At 49.8% G+C, this 17,680-nt stretch overlaps 1 protein-coding gene across 13 annotated transcripts in view; it reads right to left on the bottom strand.

The window, feature by feature from the left end:
* SOX6 (SRY-box transcription factor 6) overlaps window positions 1-17,680 on the bottom strand; it is a 739,261-nt gene that overhangs the window by 426,225 nt on the left and 295,356 nt on the right. For 11 of the 13 annotated variants that reach the window (XM_077286580.1, XM_077286586.1, XM_077286588.1 and 8 more), the window contains 2 exons: window positions 13,206-13,449; window positions 2,009-2,219 (listed from right to left, as the gene is read on the bottom strand). In XM_077286580.1, coding sequence (XP_077142695.1) covers window positions 2,009-2,219; window positions 13,206-13,449 — 455 coding nt within the window. The remainder of the gene's footprint in view (window positions 1-2,008; window positions 2,220-13,205; window positions 13,450-17,680) is intronic. The other 2 variants (XM_077286594.1, XM_077286593.1) reach the window with 1 other exon arrangement.

The raw sequence follows: 17,680 nt of genomic DNA, 5'->3' as shown, positions 1-17,680 counted from the left end.
CAATCCATCTACCCACCATCTATGGGTACCATTATGGCCATGTCTACCACTAGATCCACCATCACCATTCATGTCCACCACTAGATCCACCATCACCATTCATGTCTACCACTAGATCATGTATCATCTTTCATCTGTACCACTAGATCCACCGTCACCATTCATGTCTACTACTAGATCCACTATCACCATTCATGTCCACCACTAGATCCACATCACTATTCATGTCTACCACTAGATCCACCATCAGCATTCATGTCTACCATTAGATCCACTGCAACCATTCATGTCTACCACTAGATCCACCATCACCATTCATGTCCATCACTAGATCCACCATCACCATTCATGTCTACCATTAGATCCACTGTCACCATTCATGTCTACCACTAGATCCACCATCATCATTCATGTCTACCACTAGATCCACCGTCACCGTTCATGTCTACCATTAGATCCACTGTCACCATTCATGTCTACCACTAGATCCATCATCACCATTCATGTCTACCACTAGATCCACCATCATCATTCATGTCCATCACTTGATCCACATCACCATTCATGTCTACCATTAGATCCACCAACACCATTCATGTCTACCACTAGATCCACTGTCACCATTCATGTCTACCACTAGATCCACCATCACCGTTCATGTCTACCATTAGATCCACCATCACATTCATATCTACCACTAGATCCCCCATAACCAGTTCTATCTATTATTCTTCAGCTCCCGCTTCCATCAATGCCTACAAGCTCTTCCCCTGGCCCTGATGTCTGCGTCTACCATCGTTCTCCTGGTTACCTGATCTCGTCTTGGTTTTCTTCATGCCTACCCATCTACCACAGCCTGAGTATTGTTCGCCTGCTTACAATTCTACATCTCCCTCAGCCATCTCATACTACTCACCCTGAACAAACACAAATTGCACCATTACGCAGAAGTCACCCTGATATATTGGCATCTTCAGTCCTCCGATAGCCGAGGTGAGCAGTCAGATCCCGGGCTCTGAATCGCCGCTGTATGATGTGCTCTACACATAGTCCTCACAGCTCACAGACTTGCAGGGATGTTTCATGGAAGCCATGGGGGGCTCTCACAAACCTAACCCTAGTGATGTTCTGCCATAGAAGAATTGCTGTAGGTTCCACGCCAGGTTATTATCAGCCGAGTACATACAATGATTATACAATGATTAGCTGATTAAAAAAATGTTTCTGTTTGATGCAATACAGAAATTACTGTGAATTAAGGGACATTGTGTGGCATCCGAGCGCTGATGGACAATCGAATAATTGATGGTCAATGTCCAATCTAGACAATTCACTTAACGACAGAAGAAACCTTACCAAAAATGGAAAAGAAGGCAGCGTGACAATGCGCGCACAATCCGAGCCCGTCCCTGTTACTGTCCTAGCAGCCGGCGTTGGGCCAGCCTCGCACTCCAAGTATGACTGTCAAAACCTTAATGCAGCAGATTTTCTTTTTGTTTGTATTTCAGCCACAGAAAATTGCTAAACACACACAATACTATTCATGCAAAATACTCGCGCCCCAAGTGCCAAGATACGGAGTAATGCCAACGTCCAACATATTAATCCAGCTGTTATCGGATCACTGGCTCATAATGACGCGTTTGTCAAGGGTTAATGGTGGCTGCTATTATACAGCTGCTCTGAGGCTGTACAGATCAGCAACGCATTTCAAACCATCATCGCGGTTCATGAGACTGAAGACGCAGAAACTTAAAAAAGGGCCAAATTCACAAACAACAAACCTCTCAACTCATGGAGTCACGTGTGCGCCCAGATCCACCGAACCCTCCAGCTATGGAGCCCAGGACGGAACAGATATCACTTATCGAGTATTTTCAAGAGCCATCACCATAGGAACCAGCGGAGAATTCTTTCCAAGCTATCGCCAATTAAGTACTTCTCAGCCTCTCCATATCCCACTTGTTTCTCCCAGGCTACAAAAGTCAGAACAACAGGCGGCACTCACCCTCCTGCTCCGTCCTCGTCATCTCTTCCAGTTTCTTTTGTTTCAGTGTGTCCACCACATCAGCCAGACTTCCCTTGCGGCGTTCCGGAGTCCCGAAGTTAACACTGCTCATAAGATCGCTGCGGTCGCGAGCCCCTTCGTCAGGCTTGTGTGGTGAGGTAGACGTAGTTCGGAAGGAATAGAGGGAACGTAATTTATTACTGTCCGGATCCTGCGGAAACAAATTTGTGTGTCAGTACAGAACGTAAAAAAGTCAAAAGCACAGGGAAAAATTATTATTGTACACTTCCTACTTCCTGTCAGTCTAGTCAACCTTTCCGCAGGGGTGGAGCATAAAGCCACCAAGGAACCAATGACATTACACGTTATTGCCCTGGATTATTGGCCTTCCCTTTATCTTCACTAGTGAATTCCAGAGAGATGTCACCATACATTATATACAGGTGCAGTTGTAAAGTGTTTTGGAAAGGATTCAGAACTTGTGTATGCCATATTATTTATTATTAATACACACTATATATATATATATAGATATATATATATATACACACACACAGTACAGACCAAAAGTTTGCACACCTTCTCATTTAAAGATTTTTCTGTATTTTCATGACTATGATAATTGTACATTCACACAGAAGGCATCAAAACTATGAATGAACACATGTGGAATTACCCAATCAAGATGGTTTGGGGTAAGCTGGACCGCAGAGTGAAGGCAAAAAGGGCCAACAAGTGCTAAGCATCTCTGGGACTCCTTCAAGATTGTTGGAAGACCATTCCCGGTGACTAAATCTTGAAGCTCATCAAGAGAATGCCAAGAGTGTGCAAAGCAGTCATCAAAGCAAAAGGTGGCTACATTGAAGAACCTAGAATATAAGACATAATTTCAGTTGTTTCACACTTTTTTGTTAAGTATATAATTCCACATGTGTTAATTCATAGTTTTGATGCCTTCAGTGTGAATGTACAATTTTCATAGTCATGAAAATACAGAAAAATCTTTAAGTGAGAAGATGTGTCCAAACTTTTGGTCTGTACTGTACATACACACAGACATATCTAAATACACACATCTATATATATCAGAGGACCCGGCTCTTCAACTGCAGATATCAATTACATTGGTGAATGTATGAGCCAAACGTCAAGTACTAGATGGTGGCCCGATTCTAACACATCAGGTATTCTAGAATATGTATGTATGTATGTCTGTATGTATGTAGCAGCCACATAGTATATAGCACAGGCCACGTAGCAAACAGTATATAACACAGCCCACACAGTATATAACATTGCCTACGTAGTATATAACACTGCCCACGTAGTATATAGCAGCCACGTAGTATATAAAACACTGCCCACGTAGTATATAGCACAGCCCACGCAGTATATAACACAGCCCACACTGTTTATAGCACAGCCCACACAGTATATAGCACAGCCCACGCAGTATATAACACTATATAGCACAGCCCACGTAGTATATTGCCCAGCCACGTAGTATATAACACAGCCACATAGTATATTGCCCAGCCACGTAGTATATACCACAGCTCACGTAATATATTGGCCAGCCACGTAGTATATTACCCAGCCACGTAGTATATTGCACAGACACGTAGTATATTGCCCAGCCACGTACTATATTGCCCAGCCACGTACTATATTGCTCAGCCACGTACTATATTGCCCAGCCACGTAGTATATTGCAGACACGTAGTATATTGCAGACACGTAGTATATAGCACAGACACGTAGTATATTGCACAGACACGTAGTATATAGCACAGACACGTAGTATATAGCAGACACGCAGTATATTGCCCAGCCACGTAGTATATAGCACAGACACGTAATATATAGCACAGACACGTAGTATATAGCACAGACACGTAGTATATAGCACAGACACGTAGTATATAGCACAGACACGCAGTATATTGCCCAGCCACGTAGTATATAGCACAGACACGTAATATATAGCACAGACACGTAGTATATAGCAGAGACACGTAGTATATTGCCCAGCCACGTAGTATATTGCACAGCCACGTAATATATTGCACAGCCACTTACTATATAGCACAGCCACGTTGTATATAACACAGCCCAAGCAGTATATAACACAGGTCACGTAGTATAGAGCACAGCGATGTAGTATATTGCCCAGCCACATAATATATACCACAGCCACGTAGTGTATAGCACAGCCCATATAGTATATAGCACAGAGCTGCAGTATATAACACAGCCCACACAGTATCTAACACAGCCCACGTAGTATATAGCAATGTGGGCACCATATCCCTGTTAAAAAAAGAATTAAAATAAAAAATAGTTATATACTCACCCTCCGTCGGCCCCCCGGATCCAGGCGAGGCGTTTACCGATGCTCCTCACGACGCTCCGGTCCCAAGAGTGCATTGCGGTCTCGCGAGATGTTGAAGTAGCGGTCTCGCGAGACCGCTACGTCATCATCTCGCAAGACCGCAATGCATGGACCAGTCATCGGAGCGTCGCGAGGAGCAGGAAAGGCCTCGGCTGGATCCGGGGGCCCACGAGAGGTGAGTATATAATGATTTTTTTATTATCATTTTTAACATTAGATCTTTTTACTATTGATGCCGCATAGGGAGTATGGAGCGGGCACTGACGGATGGGGAGTAGGGAGGGACTAATTCTCGGCCGGACTGAGCCCGTTGCGGATTGGTCGTGGCGTCAGCGACGCGGGATTTCTGGGACAGGCAGACAGACGGAAGTGACCCTTAGACAATTATATAGTAGATAAGGGAATATTATTAACGACAGCGTCTGGTCAGCTCCATCATACGGAGCAGACATTTTTATCAATTCTATCATCATCACCATAGTCATCCTCATCACAACCATCATCCTCATCATCATCACAATCATCATCACCACCATCATCCTCATCAATAGAGATGAGCGAATTTGATTGGGTCAGGGCTATAGCACTTCCCGAATAAGCTGCAGAGGGAACCCGGCTTCCTGGATCACCCCGGCTCCGCAGCTGCATGTGTCGCGGCTGTGTGACCGTCACAGCACATGAATGGAGAGCCCAACAAACAGCCGCAACAAAAATTTGCTCATCTCTAGTGATCACCATCATTATCACCATAATCATCCTCCACCTCACCAACACAATCATCCTCATCACCAACACAATCATCCTCATCACCATCCTCATCACTACAATCATCTTTATCACCACCACCACCCTCATCACCACAACTATCATTATTCCAATCACCATCCTCCTTCTCATCACCACTACCATCCTCATAACTACAATCATTTTTATCACCACCATCATCATCACCACTATCATCATTCCAATCACCATCCTCCTCATCATCCTCATTACTACCACCCTCATCACTACAATCATCTTTATCACCACCACCATCATTCCAATCATCATCCTCCTCATCACCACTACCATCCTCATCACCACAATCATCTTTATCACCACCACTATCATCATTCCAATCACCATCATCACCAACCAGCACCATCATGGTCATCACTTGTGTATAACAGCTTCTATGCATTAGTTATAATACCACCATATCGTCCCCATGAGCCCCTCCGGAGTGCGACTTTCCCAGCCCCCTCCAGTCATACTGGATCCTCCCATGAGTTGCAGCCACTTGTGGTCACAGTTTAAGCAAAGAATAAGATGCGGGGGAGGGTGACACAGGGGTCACATGACAATACAGCACCAACAGCGTTAAAAAGCCACACCGGTGAGTTACAGGATTCGGGGCTCTGCCAATCCCCCCTTTCTGCCTCCGTTTCTATGGCTGTTTTGCTGTGGCATGTGTTTTTTATGAGGACCCCAGAGGATGTTTGAGTGTTTGATGTAGAACACTATGCAAATCAGCCAACTTTGATCACTTACATACACTATCAATTAAGAAGGCAGACTGAAAAAAAGATCAAATTAAAAGCGTCTTTTCCTGCTAATAGTCATCTCTCTCCAAGAAATCATACGCTTCTATTAGGAATGATAATGAGGCTTTGTGGAATAGGTTCAGCTGCATATTAAGTGTGGCCTTTTTATTAGAGCTTTTATCCCAAAATATAAATGTTTGAAGAGCAGCGCCGGATGCACAGAGATGCCGCTGTTTATTTTTGTCCCACCGACATCCGTGCAAAATCAGTTCTACGCCTCGGGAATTGCCGGGGGACGAGGCGCGGAGACACAAGTCAGAAGAGGGGAGTTTACAATGCACCAAAAGTTACTAATCTAATGGGATGTACAAATTACATCTGATAAATCCGAGCTGTAGATCCGTGCACAACCCGAGCAACCGGAGGGAGAGCCGGTCAGTCCCAGGAATAAAGGCGCTGCAGCAACCGCCGAGCAACCGGAAAGAGACGATCAGTCCCAGGAATAAAGGCGCTGCAGCAACCGCCGAGCAACCAGAGAGAGCCGATCAGTCCCAGGAATAAAGGCGCTGCAGCAACCGCCGACCAGAGAGAGCCGATCAGTCCCAGGAATAAAGGCGCTGCAGCAACCACCGAGCAACCAGAGAGAGCCGATCAGTCCCAGGAATAAAGGCGCTGCAGCAACCGCCGAGCAACCGGAGGGAGAGCCGATCAGTCCCAGGAATAAAGGCGCTGCAGCAACCGCCGAGCAACCGGAGGGAGAGCCGGTCAGTCCCAGGAATAAAGGCGCTGCAGCAACTGCCGAGCAACCGGAGAGCCGATCAGTCCCAAGAATAAAGGCACTACAGCCAGCACCGAGCAACCGGAGGGAGAGACGATCAGTCCGAGGAATAAAGGCGCTGCAGCAACCGCCGAGCAACCAGAGAGCAGATTAGTCTGAGGAATAAAGGAGCTGCAGCAACCGCCGAGCAACCGGAGAGCCGATCAGTCCCAGGAATAAAGGCGCTGCAGCAACCGCCGAGCAACCGGAACCACCGAGTCCTGCAGTGATGTCACTGGGGGCGGGGCTGGAGGGGAAGCGGTGTGGTCTCAACAGTTATGTCACTACCGGGGGTGGGGCTGGAGGATAAGGGGTGTGGTCTCATATCAGTGATGTCACCACCGGGGGCGGGGCTGGAGGGTAAGGGGTGTGGTCTCATATCAGTGATGTCATCACTGGGGAGGGGCTGGAGGGTAAGGGGTGTGGTCTCATATCAGTGATGTCATCACTGCGGGAGGGGCTGGAGGGTAAATGGTGTGGTCTCATATCAGTGATGTCATCACCGTGGGCAGGGCTGGAGGGTAAGAAGTGTGGTCTCATCAGTAATGTCATCGGGCGGGCTGGAAGGTAAGGGGTGTGGTCTCATTAGATCAGTGATGTCATCACCGGGGGAGGAGCTGGAGGGTAAGGGGTGTGGTCTCATAAGTAATGTCATCAGGGGGCTGGAGGGTAAGGGGTGTGGTCTCATATGTAATGTCATCGGGGGGCTGGAGGGTAAGGGGTGTGGTCTCATTATATCAGTGATGTCATCACCGGGGAGGGGCTGGAGGGTAAGGGGTGTGGTTTCATATCAGTAATCTCATCGGGGGGGCTGGAGGGTAAGGGGTGTGGTCTCATATCAGTGATGTCATCACTCGGGATTCTTATAACCCCTCAGGACATTACAGTTGGGGGTCTCATTAGCATCACATTAATGATTCATGTGTCCAGTAGTGAACGTAATTATCAGCAACTTAGCCCACAATTAATGGTTTTGATCATCTGTCAATATATAAAACAAGAAACCAGAAGCAGAGGTGGCGGAGAACTGGGCCCCAAGGGAGGTTCCGCATGAGGGCAGGAGTTCCATGACATGTCTGCGTGGCGCTCGCCTTCCTTCCCTGGGGTTCCAGTGATACAATGTATCCATCAGGGGAGCAGACACTGTATGTTGGACACTTGGCTCTCGGGCACAGATGATGGTGCCATCAGATAGCGTGCCTGTGATTGGGGATTGTACTCACTGACCATCAGCCACCTCTGCCCAGCAGGAGACACATCTGGTTACTGCACATTTACAGAACAGGACCTCAATGAGCCTAAAGAGAGCCGAACAGACGCAACCCCAGGATGGAGGCCTGCATTTAGCATTTACCGGCTAGGTAGGTGCTCGGCCCTGACCAGTCTGGGGAATCGAGGGTTACAGCGCCTCCGCCGGGACCCCAGTAAATGATAAGTGGGCATTGCGCTGCAGACTGGGATTCCAGTTGTAACAAATTGTAGGATCTGTCAAATAAAAAGCGTCTGGCGGAGTAATTCAGGAGGCAGCTGTTATTTCCTATTTGTTAAGTCCCTTTAGTACTCCTTATAAGTACACAGCTGGGAGAGGGGTGGCTCGGAGAATAAACCAAATATTTTGGCTGAACGATGGCCGGAATACACAGGGTCCCTGGTGGGAAACAAGGAGCCATATCTGAAGGGAGGTCGGCGAAAGGGCATTACTGCGAGCACAGCGGACGGAGAGTTACAGCACCATGGGTCCTGATCGCACACAAGAATCACTGCAGGTGTCATATCGCACGCTGTCACCTGTGCATTGTGAACACCAAGGACTCATGAAGCTTAACCCTTCCCAAAAATCATCCCCAAGATGCAAATCACCACAATGATTCGCAGGGAAAAATTTGTCACTGTGCACATTGACACACTGCCAGAAGAGAACCAATAGGCGGTTAGTCTGAGCTGCCGGTGGAGATCTGAAAGATCAGCACGTGGGATGTGAGATATCCTAATGAAGGAGTCTGAAGACTTCGAAATGAGTTGATAACAAAACCGCATCAAGTCGACTTTGTACCCTAGACCACTAGCAGACCACGCTCCTATTAGTCTACTTTGTCCCTTAGACCATTCTTTCAGATCTCCACCACCAGCAGACCACCCTCCTATCAGTCGACTTTGTACCCTAGACCATTCTTTCAGATCTCCAGCACCAGCAGACCACCCTCCTATCAGTCGACTTTGTACCCTAGACCTTTCTTTCAGATCTCCACCACCAGCAGACCACCCTCCTATCAGTCGACTTTGTACCCTAGACCATTCTTTCAGATCTCTACCACCAGACCACCCTTCTATCAGTCGACTTTGTACCCTAGACCTTTTTTTCAGATCTCCACCACCAGCAGACCACCCTCCTATTAGTTGACTTTGTCCCCTAGACCACATTCTTTCAGATCTCCACCACCAGCAGACCACCCTCCTATCAGTTGACTTTGTACCCTAGACCATTCTTTCAGATCTCCACCACCTGCAGACCACCCTCCTATTAGTCGACTTTGTCCCCTAGACCATTCTTTCAGATCTCCACGACCAGCAGACCACCCTCCTATTGGTTCTCTCCTGGCATTTCAGTGGTTTTTAACCCATGGGGCTGCAGCAGCTGACATACCCACAGCAAGCAAGCAATTCTCAGCACCTCATCGTCCGCACTGCACTTTTTGCTCCTCAGGTTTTCTACACACTGACACGTGGGCAGGACTGAGTGCACACCGCTTTCATGGCTACTAATGGGGTCTATGAGCTCAGATAGAAAAGCCTGACAGTGTCCCGGCATTCCTCCAACACAGAATCAATTACAAAGGCAGTATTCCGCATGGTCCACCTTTGTTGTGGTGGTCTTCTGTATAGGATGGTGCAGTCTGTCGGCACACAAGCTGTTGGACGTCAAGGGACACACGTTAGGCCTCATCTAGTGAATGTAAACCCATGCCCATTCATCACTGATCGGCACTACACACCGGAGTGCCTGCTTCTACCTCGTCCTGCAATTACTGCACTTTCCACATTTGAAACAGATAATGTGTTGTGAAGACGCCTCGGGCCAACGCGCTGCTGCAGAGAAGTTGCAGGACTCTTCCTCCCTGCGGTGCGCATCAGTGATGGTGGCCGTATCTGCACCATGGAGGTACAAGTGCAGAGGCGTAATCCCCCAATCTGCCATCATCTCATCTCAATGAAGGAAATGACACGCTGCTTCAGTACAAAGGGAGTCTCTCAGCAGGACTTCAACCCCATTTATAAGTGCATGAAGCTTTCAGATGCAAGTCCTGGAATCCCTGTACATGTCCAGTTGTTTCTCCATTACTGGGAAATCAGCACTTTAATTGCTAGATCTGAAGCATCTGTCACTCCGGCTCTATCCCTGCACAGCGCTGCCTCCTCCTGCTTGACTGACAGCTCCTTTGCCTGAAGTCACACAGTGTAGAGACCGTCAGTCATGCAGGAGGAGGCATCGCTGGGCAGAGGATAGAGCCGGAGTGACAGATGCTTCAGATCTACCAAATAAAACACTGTAAAGGAAGAACAACCATCCATATAAAGGGACTGTGTAATCTACATTATGAAATAATTGGCGCTGCTGCGGTCAGGATCCGGTGTGGCGGCTGAAGACTCAGAGCTCTTTAAGTTCCAAGTTTATGGTTCTCATGACCGAGAGACACCTAACGCTGCTTTCACACTAGCGTCGGTACGGGCCCGTCGCAGTGCGCTGGGCCGACGTACCGACGCATGCTGTGAAAGAAAAGCACAACGGGGGCAGCGGAAGCAGTCTTACGACGCTTCCGCTGCCCCATTGTAAGGTCGAAAATGGCGGACTAGGCGCACAAAAAAACGTTACATGTAACTTTTTTTGTGGCGGCAGTGCGCCAAAACACGACGCAACCGTCGCACGACGGTTGCGACGTCTGGCGATAAGTCGCAATGCGTCGGTAATGTAAGTCTATGGGGAAAAAGACGCATCCTGCAGACAACTTTGCAGGATGCGGTTTTTCTCCTAAACGACGCATTGCAACGTCCGCCAAAAATGCTAGTGTGAAAGTAGCCTAAGAGGGCGAATAACCCGCTAACACTGTAGGACGCGAGCGTTGTGCTGGTGACGGGCTCTTGGGCGATGGTATTAATCAGCGCTCTTGTTGATGCCTCGTCTTCATTAGTCTCTATTCACATCAATGTCGCCTGGCAAAATATGGATCCGGTAATAAGCGTCATCCAGCATTGTTCTAGAGAACGGTGAAAGTCTTGCGCAGCGGGAGGATGAGGGACAGCAGCTCTCCATGACAACGCAGGTGGAGAGGCCTACAGTGCAAAACAGCCACTGCCACCAACTCTGTCCCCGGATCCTGCACAGGACAGAACTCGGACAAGCAAAATCCCCACCAATACCAGACATCGCTGCTTTACTCCTGCAGTCGCTGGGTGCAGTCTGCTCCTCCCGTGCAGTCACTGGGTGCAGCCTCTTCCTCCCGTGCAGTCACTGGGTGCAGCCTCTTCCTCCTGTGCAGTCACTGGGTGCAGCCTCTTCCTCCTGTGCAGTACTGGGTGCAGTCTCTTCCTCCTGTGCAGTCACTGGGTGCAGTAACTGGGTGCAGTCTGCTCCTCCCGTGCAGTCACTGGGTGCAGTCTATTCCTCCCGTGCAGTCACTGGGTGCAGTCTGTTCCTCCTGTGCAGTCACTGGGTGCAGTCTGTTCCTCCTGTGCAGTCACTGGGTGCAGTCTGTTCCTCCTGTGCAGTCACTGGGTGCAGTCTATTCCTCCCGTGCAGTCACTGGGTGCAGTCTATTCCTCCCGTGCAGTCACTGGGTGCAGTCTATTCCTCCCGTGCAGTCACTGGGTGCAGTCTGTTCCTCCCGTGCAGTCACTGGGTGCAGTATGTTCCTCCTGTGCAGTCACTGGGTGCAGTCTGTTCCTCCTGTGCAGTACTGGGTGCAGTCTGTTCCTCCTGTGCAGTCACTGGGTGCAGTCTGTTCCTCCTGTGCAGTACTGGGTGCAGTCTATTCCTCCCGTGCAGTCACTGGGTGCAGTCTGTTCCTCCTGTGCAGTCACTGGGTGCAGTCTGTTCCTCCTGTGCAGTCACTGGGTGCAGTCTGTTCCTCCTGTGCAGTCACTGGGTGCAGTCTGTTCCTCCTGTGCAGTCACTGGGTGCAGTCTGTTCCTCCCGTGCAGTCACTGGGTGCAGTCTATTCCTCCCGTGCAGTCACTGGGTGCAGTCTATTCCTCCCGTGCAGTCACTGGGTGCAGTCTATTCCTCCCGTGCAGTCGCTGGGTGCAGTCTGTTCCTCCCGTGCAGTCACTGGGTGCAGTCTGTTCCTCCTGTGCAGTCACTGGGTGCAGTCTGTTCCTCCTGTGCAGTACTGGGTGCAGTCTGTTCCTCCTGTGCAGTCACTGGGTGCAGTCTGTTCCTCCTGTGCAGTCACTGGGTGCAGTCTGTTCCTCCTGTGCAGTCACTGGGTGCAGTCTGTTCCTCCTGTGCAGTCACTGGGTGCAGTCTGTTCCTCCTGTGCAGTACTGGGTGCAGTCTGTTCCTCCTGTGCAGTCCCTGAGTGCAGTCTGTTCCTCCTGTGCAGTCACTGGGTGCAGTCTCTTCCTCCTGTGCAGTCCCTGAGTGCAGTCTGTTCCTCCTGTGCAGTCACTGGGTGCAGTCTCTTCCTCCCGTGCAGTACTGGGTGCAGTCTGTTCCTCCTGTGCAGTACTTGGTGCGGTCTGTTCCTCCTGTGCAGTCACTGGGTGCAGCCTCTTCCTCCCGAGCAGTCACTGGGTGCAGTCTCTTCCTCCTGTGCAGTACTGGGTGCAGTCTGTTCCTCCTGTGCAGTACTGGGTGCAGTCTCTTTTCTCTAGCTCACATATAGCTCTCTATTTTCTGTCTACGACTCTGACTGTCTCCTCTCGGAGGTGACACGAGGGGATATGATAATGCTGGTTTGGGGACACTGATGAGTGACGGACCCCACGTTGTGCGGTGGGGCAGCTGTCATCCATGATGCGACGCTCTGACCGATGCAATTCGCATTCTGTCAGCGAACGGTGGCATCATGATGGAGTGATGGACAGGAGCAGGCCGAGAGCACCTCCATTAATCAGGGCTCAGTCTCGTCATCAATCATGGCTGCCGGAGAGACGATGATTAATATCAAAGCTCCGGTTAAGATGAACTCATCATATGACCTCACTCTCCATAGTGGGAATATTTAACAAGATGTGATACAGGTGACACCGGCAACAGCGTGTGCAATGAACGGAGAGTGGAGGACGTCACCTGTGCACAATGTATCAGGGTGACATTACTACCTCCACGGCCCCATCATCTAAGCAGACACAGTCCGTCCCATGCACAGTACAGGCGAGCGGGGAGATTCTCCAGGACCAACATCGCTCCCCCAATATAACCCTGAGACCACCCAGACCCCGCATAGAGCGGCACACACTACTCACCATTCTCTGCTGGGACGATATCATGTTGTCCCACTCAGCGTCGGCCGACATATTGGTGACAAGAGAAGTCAGCTCCTCAGGGTGAGGTTTGTTCAGGAGAAGGCTGTGGAGGGGCAGATGGCCGACCAGGTGCTGATCCTCTGGCTCCTCTATTTCCCGTGAAGACAGGTCTCCTCCGCTTAACTCCTCCTCTCCATCAGCTTTACAGGTGAATGGAGAGATGGCGGGCTTGGAAGACATCCTTCTGTAAAGTAACAATATAACACATCACTACATGTATACATCCACCCTGCACAAGAGTAACAGCCTGTCGACACCCTGCCTGTACACCCAGCCCTGAGTGAGAGATTGTCAGCCCCGCCCCTCATCACTGCCGACACCCTGCCTGTACACCCAACCCTGTGTGAGAGGTTGTCAGCCCCGCCCCTCATCACTGCCGACACCCTGCCTGTACACCCAACCCTGTGTGAGAGGTTGTCTCCCCCGCCCCTCATCACTGCCGACACCCTGCCTGTACACCCAACCCTGTGTGAGAGGTTGTCAGCCCCGCCCCTCATCACTGCCGACACCCTGCCTGTACACCCAGCCCTGAGTGAGAGATTGTCAGCCCCGCCCCTCATCACTGCCGACACCCTGCCTGTACACCCAACCCTGTGTGAGAGGTTGTCAGCCCCGCCCCTCATCTATCACTGCCGACACCCTGCCTGTACATCTAACCCTGTGTGAGGGGTTGTCAGCCCCGCCCCTCATCGATCACTGCCGACACCCTGCCTGTACACCCAACCCTGTGAGAGGTTGTCAGCCCCGCCCCTCATCTATCACTTTCGACACCCTGCCTGTACTCCCAGCCCTGTGTGAGAGGTTGTCAGCCCCGCCCCTCATCACTGCCGACACCCTGCCTGTACACCCAACCCTGTGTGAGAGGTTATCAGCCCTGCCCCTCATCTATCACTGCCGACACCCTGCCTGTACACCCAGCCCTGTGAGAGTTTGTCAGCCCCGCCCCTCATCTATCACTGCCGACACCCTGCCTGTACATCCAACCCTGTGAGAGAGGTTGTCAGCCCCGCCCCTCATCACTGCCGACACCCTGCCTGTAAACCCAACCCTGTGTGAGAGGTTGTCAGCCCCGCCCCTCATCACTGCCGACACCCTGCCTGTACACCCAACCCTGTGTGAGAGGTTGTCAGCCCCGCCCCTCATCACTGCCGACACCCTGCCTGTACACCCAACCCTGAGTGAGAGATTGTCAGCCCCGCCCCTCATCACTGCCGACACCCTGCCTGTACACCCAACCCTGTGTGAGAGGTTGTCAGCCCCGCCCCTCATCCCTGCCGACACCCTGCCTGTACACCCAACCCTGTGTGAGAGGTTGTCTCCCCCGCCCCTCATCACTGCCGACACCCTGCCTGTACACCCAACCCTGTGTGAGAGGTTGTCAGCCCCGCCCCTCATCACTGCCAACACCCTGCCTGTACACCCAACCCTGTGTGAGAGGTTGTCAGCCCTGCCCCTCATCTATCATTGCCGACACCCTGCCTGTACATCTAACCCTGTGTGAGAGGTTGTTAGCCCCGCCCCTCATCGATCACTGCCGACACCCTGCCTGTACACCCAACCCTGTGAGAGAGGTTGTCAGCCCCGCCCCTCATCTATCACTTCCGACACCTGCCTTTACTCCCAGCCCTGTGTGACAGGTTGTCAGCCCCGCCCCTCATCACTGCCGACACCCTGCCTGTACACCCAACCCTGTGTGAGAGGTTGTCAGCCCCGCCCCTCATCTATCACTGCCAACACCCTGCCTGTACACCCAACCCTGTGTGAGAGGTTGTCAGCCCCGCCCCTCATCTATCACTGCCGACACCCTGCCTGTACACCCAGCCCTGTGTGAGAGGTTGTCAGCCACGCCCCTCATCTATCACTGCCAACACCCTGCCTGTACACCCAGCCCTGTGTGAGAGGTTGTCAGCCCAGCCCCGTGATTACATCACTGATATAATGAGACCACACCCCTTATACTCCAGCCCCACCCCTTATCTATCACTGCTGACAGCCTGCCTGTATACATGTGAGAGATTGTCAGCCTCGCCCCGGTGATGACACCACTGATATAATGATGAGACCACACCCCTTATAGTCCAGCCCAGCCCCCCGGTGATGACATCACTGATGCAATGATGAGACCACACCCCTTATACTCCAGCCCCGCCCCGGTGGTGACATCACTGATATAATGATGAGACAACACCCCTTATACTCCAGCCCCGCCCCTCATCTATCACTGCTGACAACCTGCCTGTATACATGTGAGAGGATATCAGCCCCGACCCCGGTGATTACATCACTGATGTAATGATGAGACCACACCCCTTATACTCCAGCCCCGCCCCGGTGGTGACATCACTGATATAATGATGAGACAACACCCCTTATACTCCAGCCCCGCCCCTCATCTATCACTGCTGACAACCTGCCTGTATACATGTGAGAGGATATCAGCCCCGACCCCGGTGATTACATCACTGATGTAATGATGAGACCACACCCCTTATACTCCAGCCTCGCCCCTCATCTATCACTGCTGACAACCTGCCTGTATACATGTGAGAGGATATCAGCCCCGCATCCGGTGATGACATCACTGATATAATGATGAGACCACCTCTTATACTCCAGCCCAGCCCTGGTGATGACATCATTGATATAATGATAAGACCACACCCCTTATACTCCAGCCCCGCCCCTTGTGCACTGTTTCCGGGTGACAGGGTTTTTAAGGGACTCGCCCTACCACTCTCTCTACTTGGCGCTGATCTTTAGCAGTGATAATAGGGCGTTAGGTGCAGAGAACTATCAAAGACTTTGAAAGCAGCAAACAGCGAGTAATTTCTGTATTTTTTAGGCTCACGTCTTCAATTAATCATAATTTGTTGGTTTGAAAAAAAAAAAAAATCAAACCCTGCATTCAATAATTTATCTCATTTTCCTGCATGAATCCCCTTCCACATCAATGTGTTTCCCGCTTATACTTATTGTCAGGGGACGGCATAAAAGCAGATTTAGTCTTATTTTATTGATTACAACGGAGTTTTATTTCACAGTCACTGCATTAGTAACAGCGGCCACAAAATAAGAGAAACACGTTACATTTTAAAGCAGCTTCTATGCAGCGAGCTCAAATGTTTTATTTAATGACGAGAAACTCATTAGTAACATTAGACTTAATAAATGAATACATCTTAAGACGAAGGTATCCACATGTGCCGCCAAAAGCCCCAAAACAACCAGAAAAAGTTTCTATTACGTAAATGTCACCGCTGTGTAATATAACTGCTATCTGGGGAGCCGTGATGTCACCGCTGTATAATATAACTGCTATCTGGGGAGCCGTGATGTCACCGCTGTATAATATAACTGATATCTGGGGAGCCGTGATGTCACCGCTGTATAATATAACTGAGATCTGGGGAGCCGTGATGTCACTGCTGTATAATATAACTGATATCTGGGGAGCGGTGATGTCACCGCTGTATAATATAACTGATATCTGGGGAGCGGTGATGTCACTGCTGTATAATATAACTGATATCTGGGGAGCGGTGATGTCACTGCTGTATAATATAACTGATATCTGGGGAGCGGTGATGTCACCACTGTATAATATAACTGATATCTGGGGAGCGGTGATGTCACTACTGTATAATATAACTGAGATCTGGGGAGCGGTGATGTCACCGCTGTATAATATAACTGAGATCTGGGGAGCGGTGATGTCACCACTGTATAATATAACTGAGATCTGGGGAGCGGTGATGTCACCGCTGTATAATATAACTGAGATCTGGGGAGCCGTGATGTCACCGCTGTATAATATAACTGATATCTGGGGAGCGGTGATGTCACCGCTGTAAAATATAACTGATATCTGGGGAGCGGTGATGTCACCGCTGTATAATATAACTGATATCTGGGGAGCCGTGATGTCACCGCTGTATAATATAACTGATATCTGGGGAGCGGTGATGTCACCGCTGTATAATATAACTGAGATCTGGGGAGCGGTGATGTCACCGCTGTATAATATAACTGAGATCTGGGGAGCGGTGATGTCACCGCTGTATAATATAATTGATATCTGGGGAGCGGTGATGTCACTGCTGTATAATATAATTGATATCTGGGGAGCGGTGATGTCACCGCTGTATAATATAACTGAGATCTGGAGAGCGGTGATGTCACTGCTGTATAATATAACTGATATCTGGGGAGCCGTGATGTCACCGCTGTATAATATAACTGATATCTGGGGAGCGGTGATGTCACTGCTGTATAATATAATTGATATCTGGGGAGCGGTGATGTCACCGCTGTATAATATAACTGAGATCTGGAGAGCGGTGATGTCACTGTTGTATAATATAACTGATATCTGGGGAGCCGTGATGTCACCGCTGTATAATATAACTGATATCTGG

The sequence above is a fragment of the Ranitomeya variabilis genome, chromosome 2 (assembly GCF_051348905.1).
Source record: "Ranitomeya variabilis isolate aRanVar5 chromosome 2, aRanVar5.hap1, whole genome shotgun sequence".
Taxonomy (NCBI): Eukaryota; Metazoa; Chordata; class Amphibia; order Anura; family Dendrobatidae; genus Ranitomeya; species Ranitomeya variabilis.
Note: the sequence above shows the minus strand (reverse complement) of the source record. Positions and strands in the feature narration are given on the sequence as shown.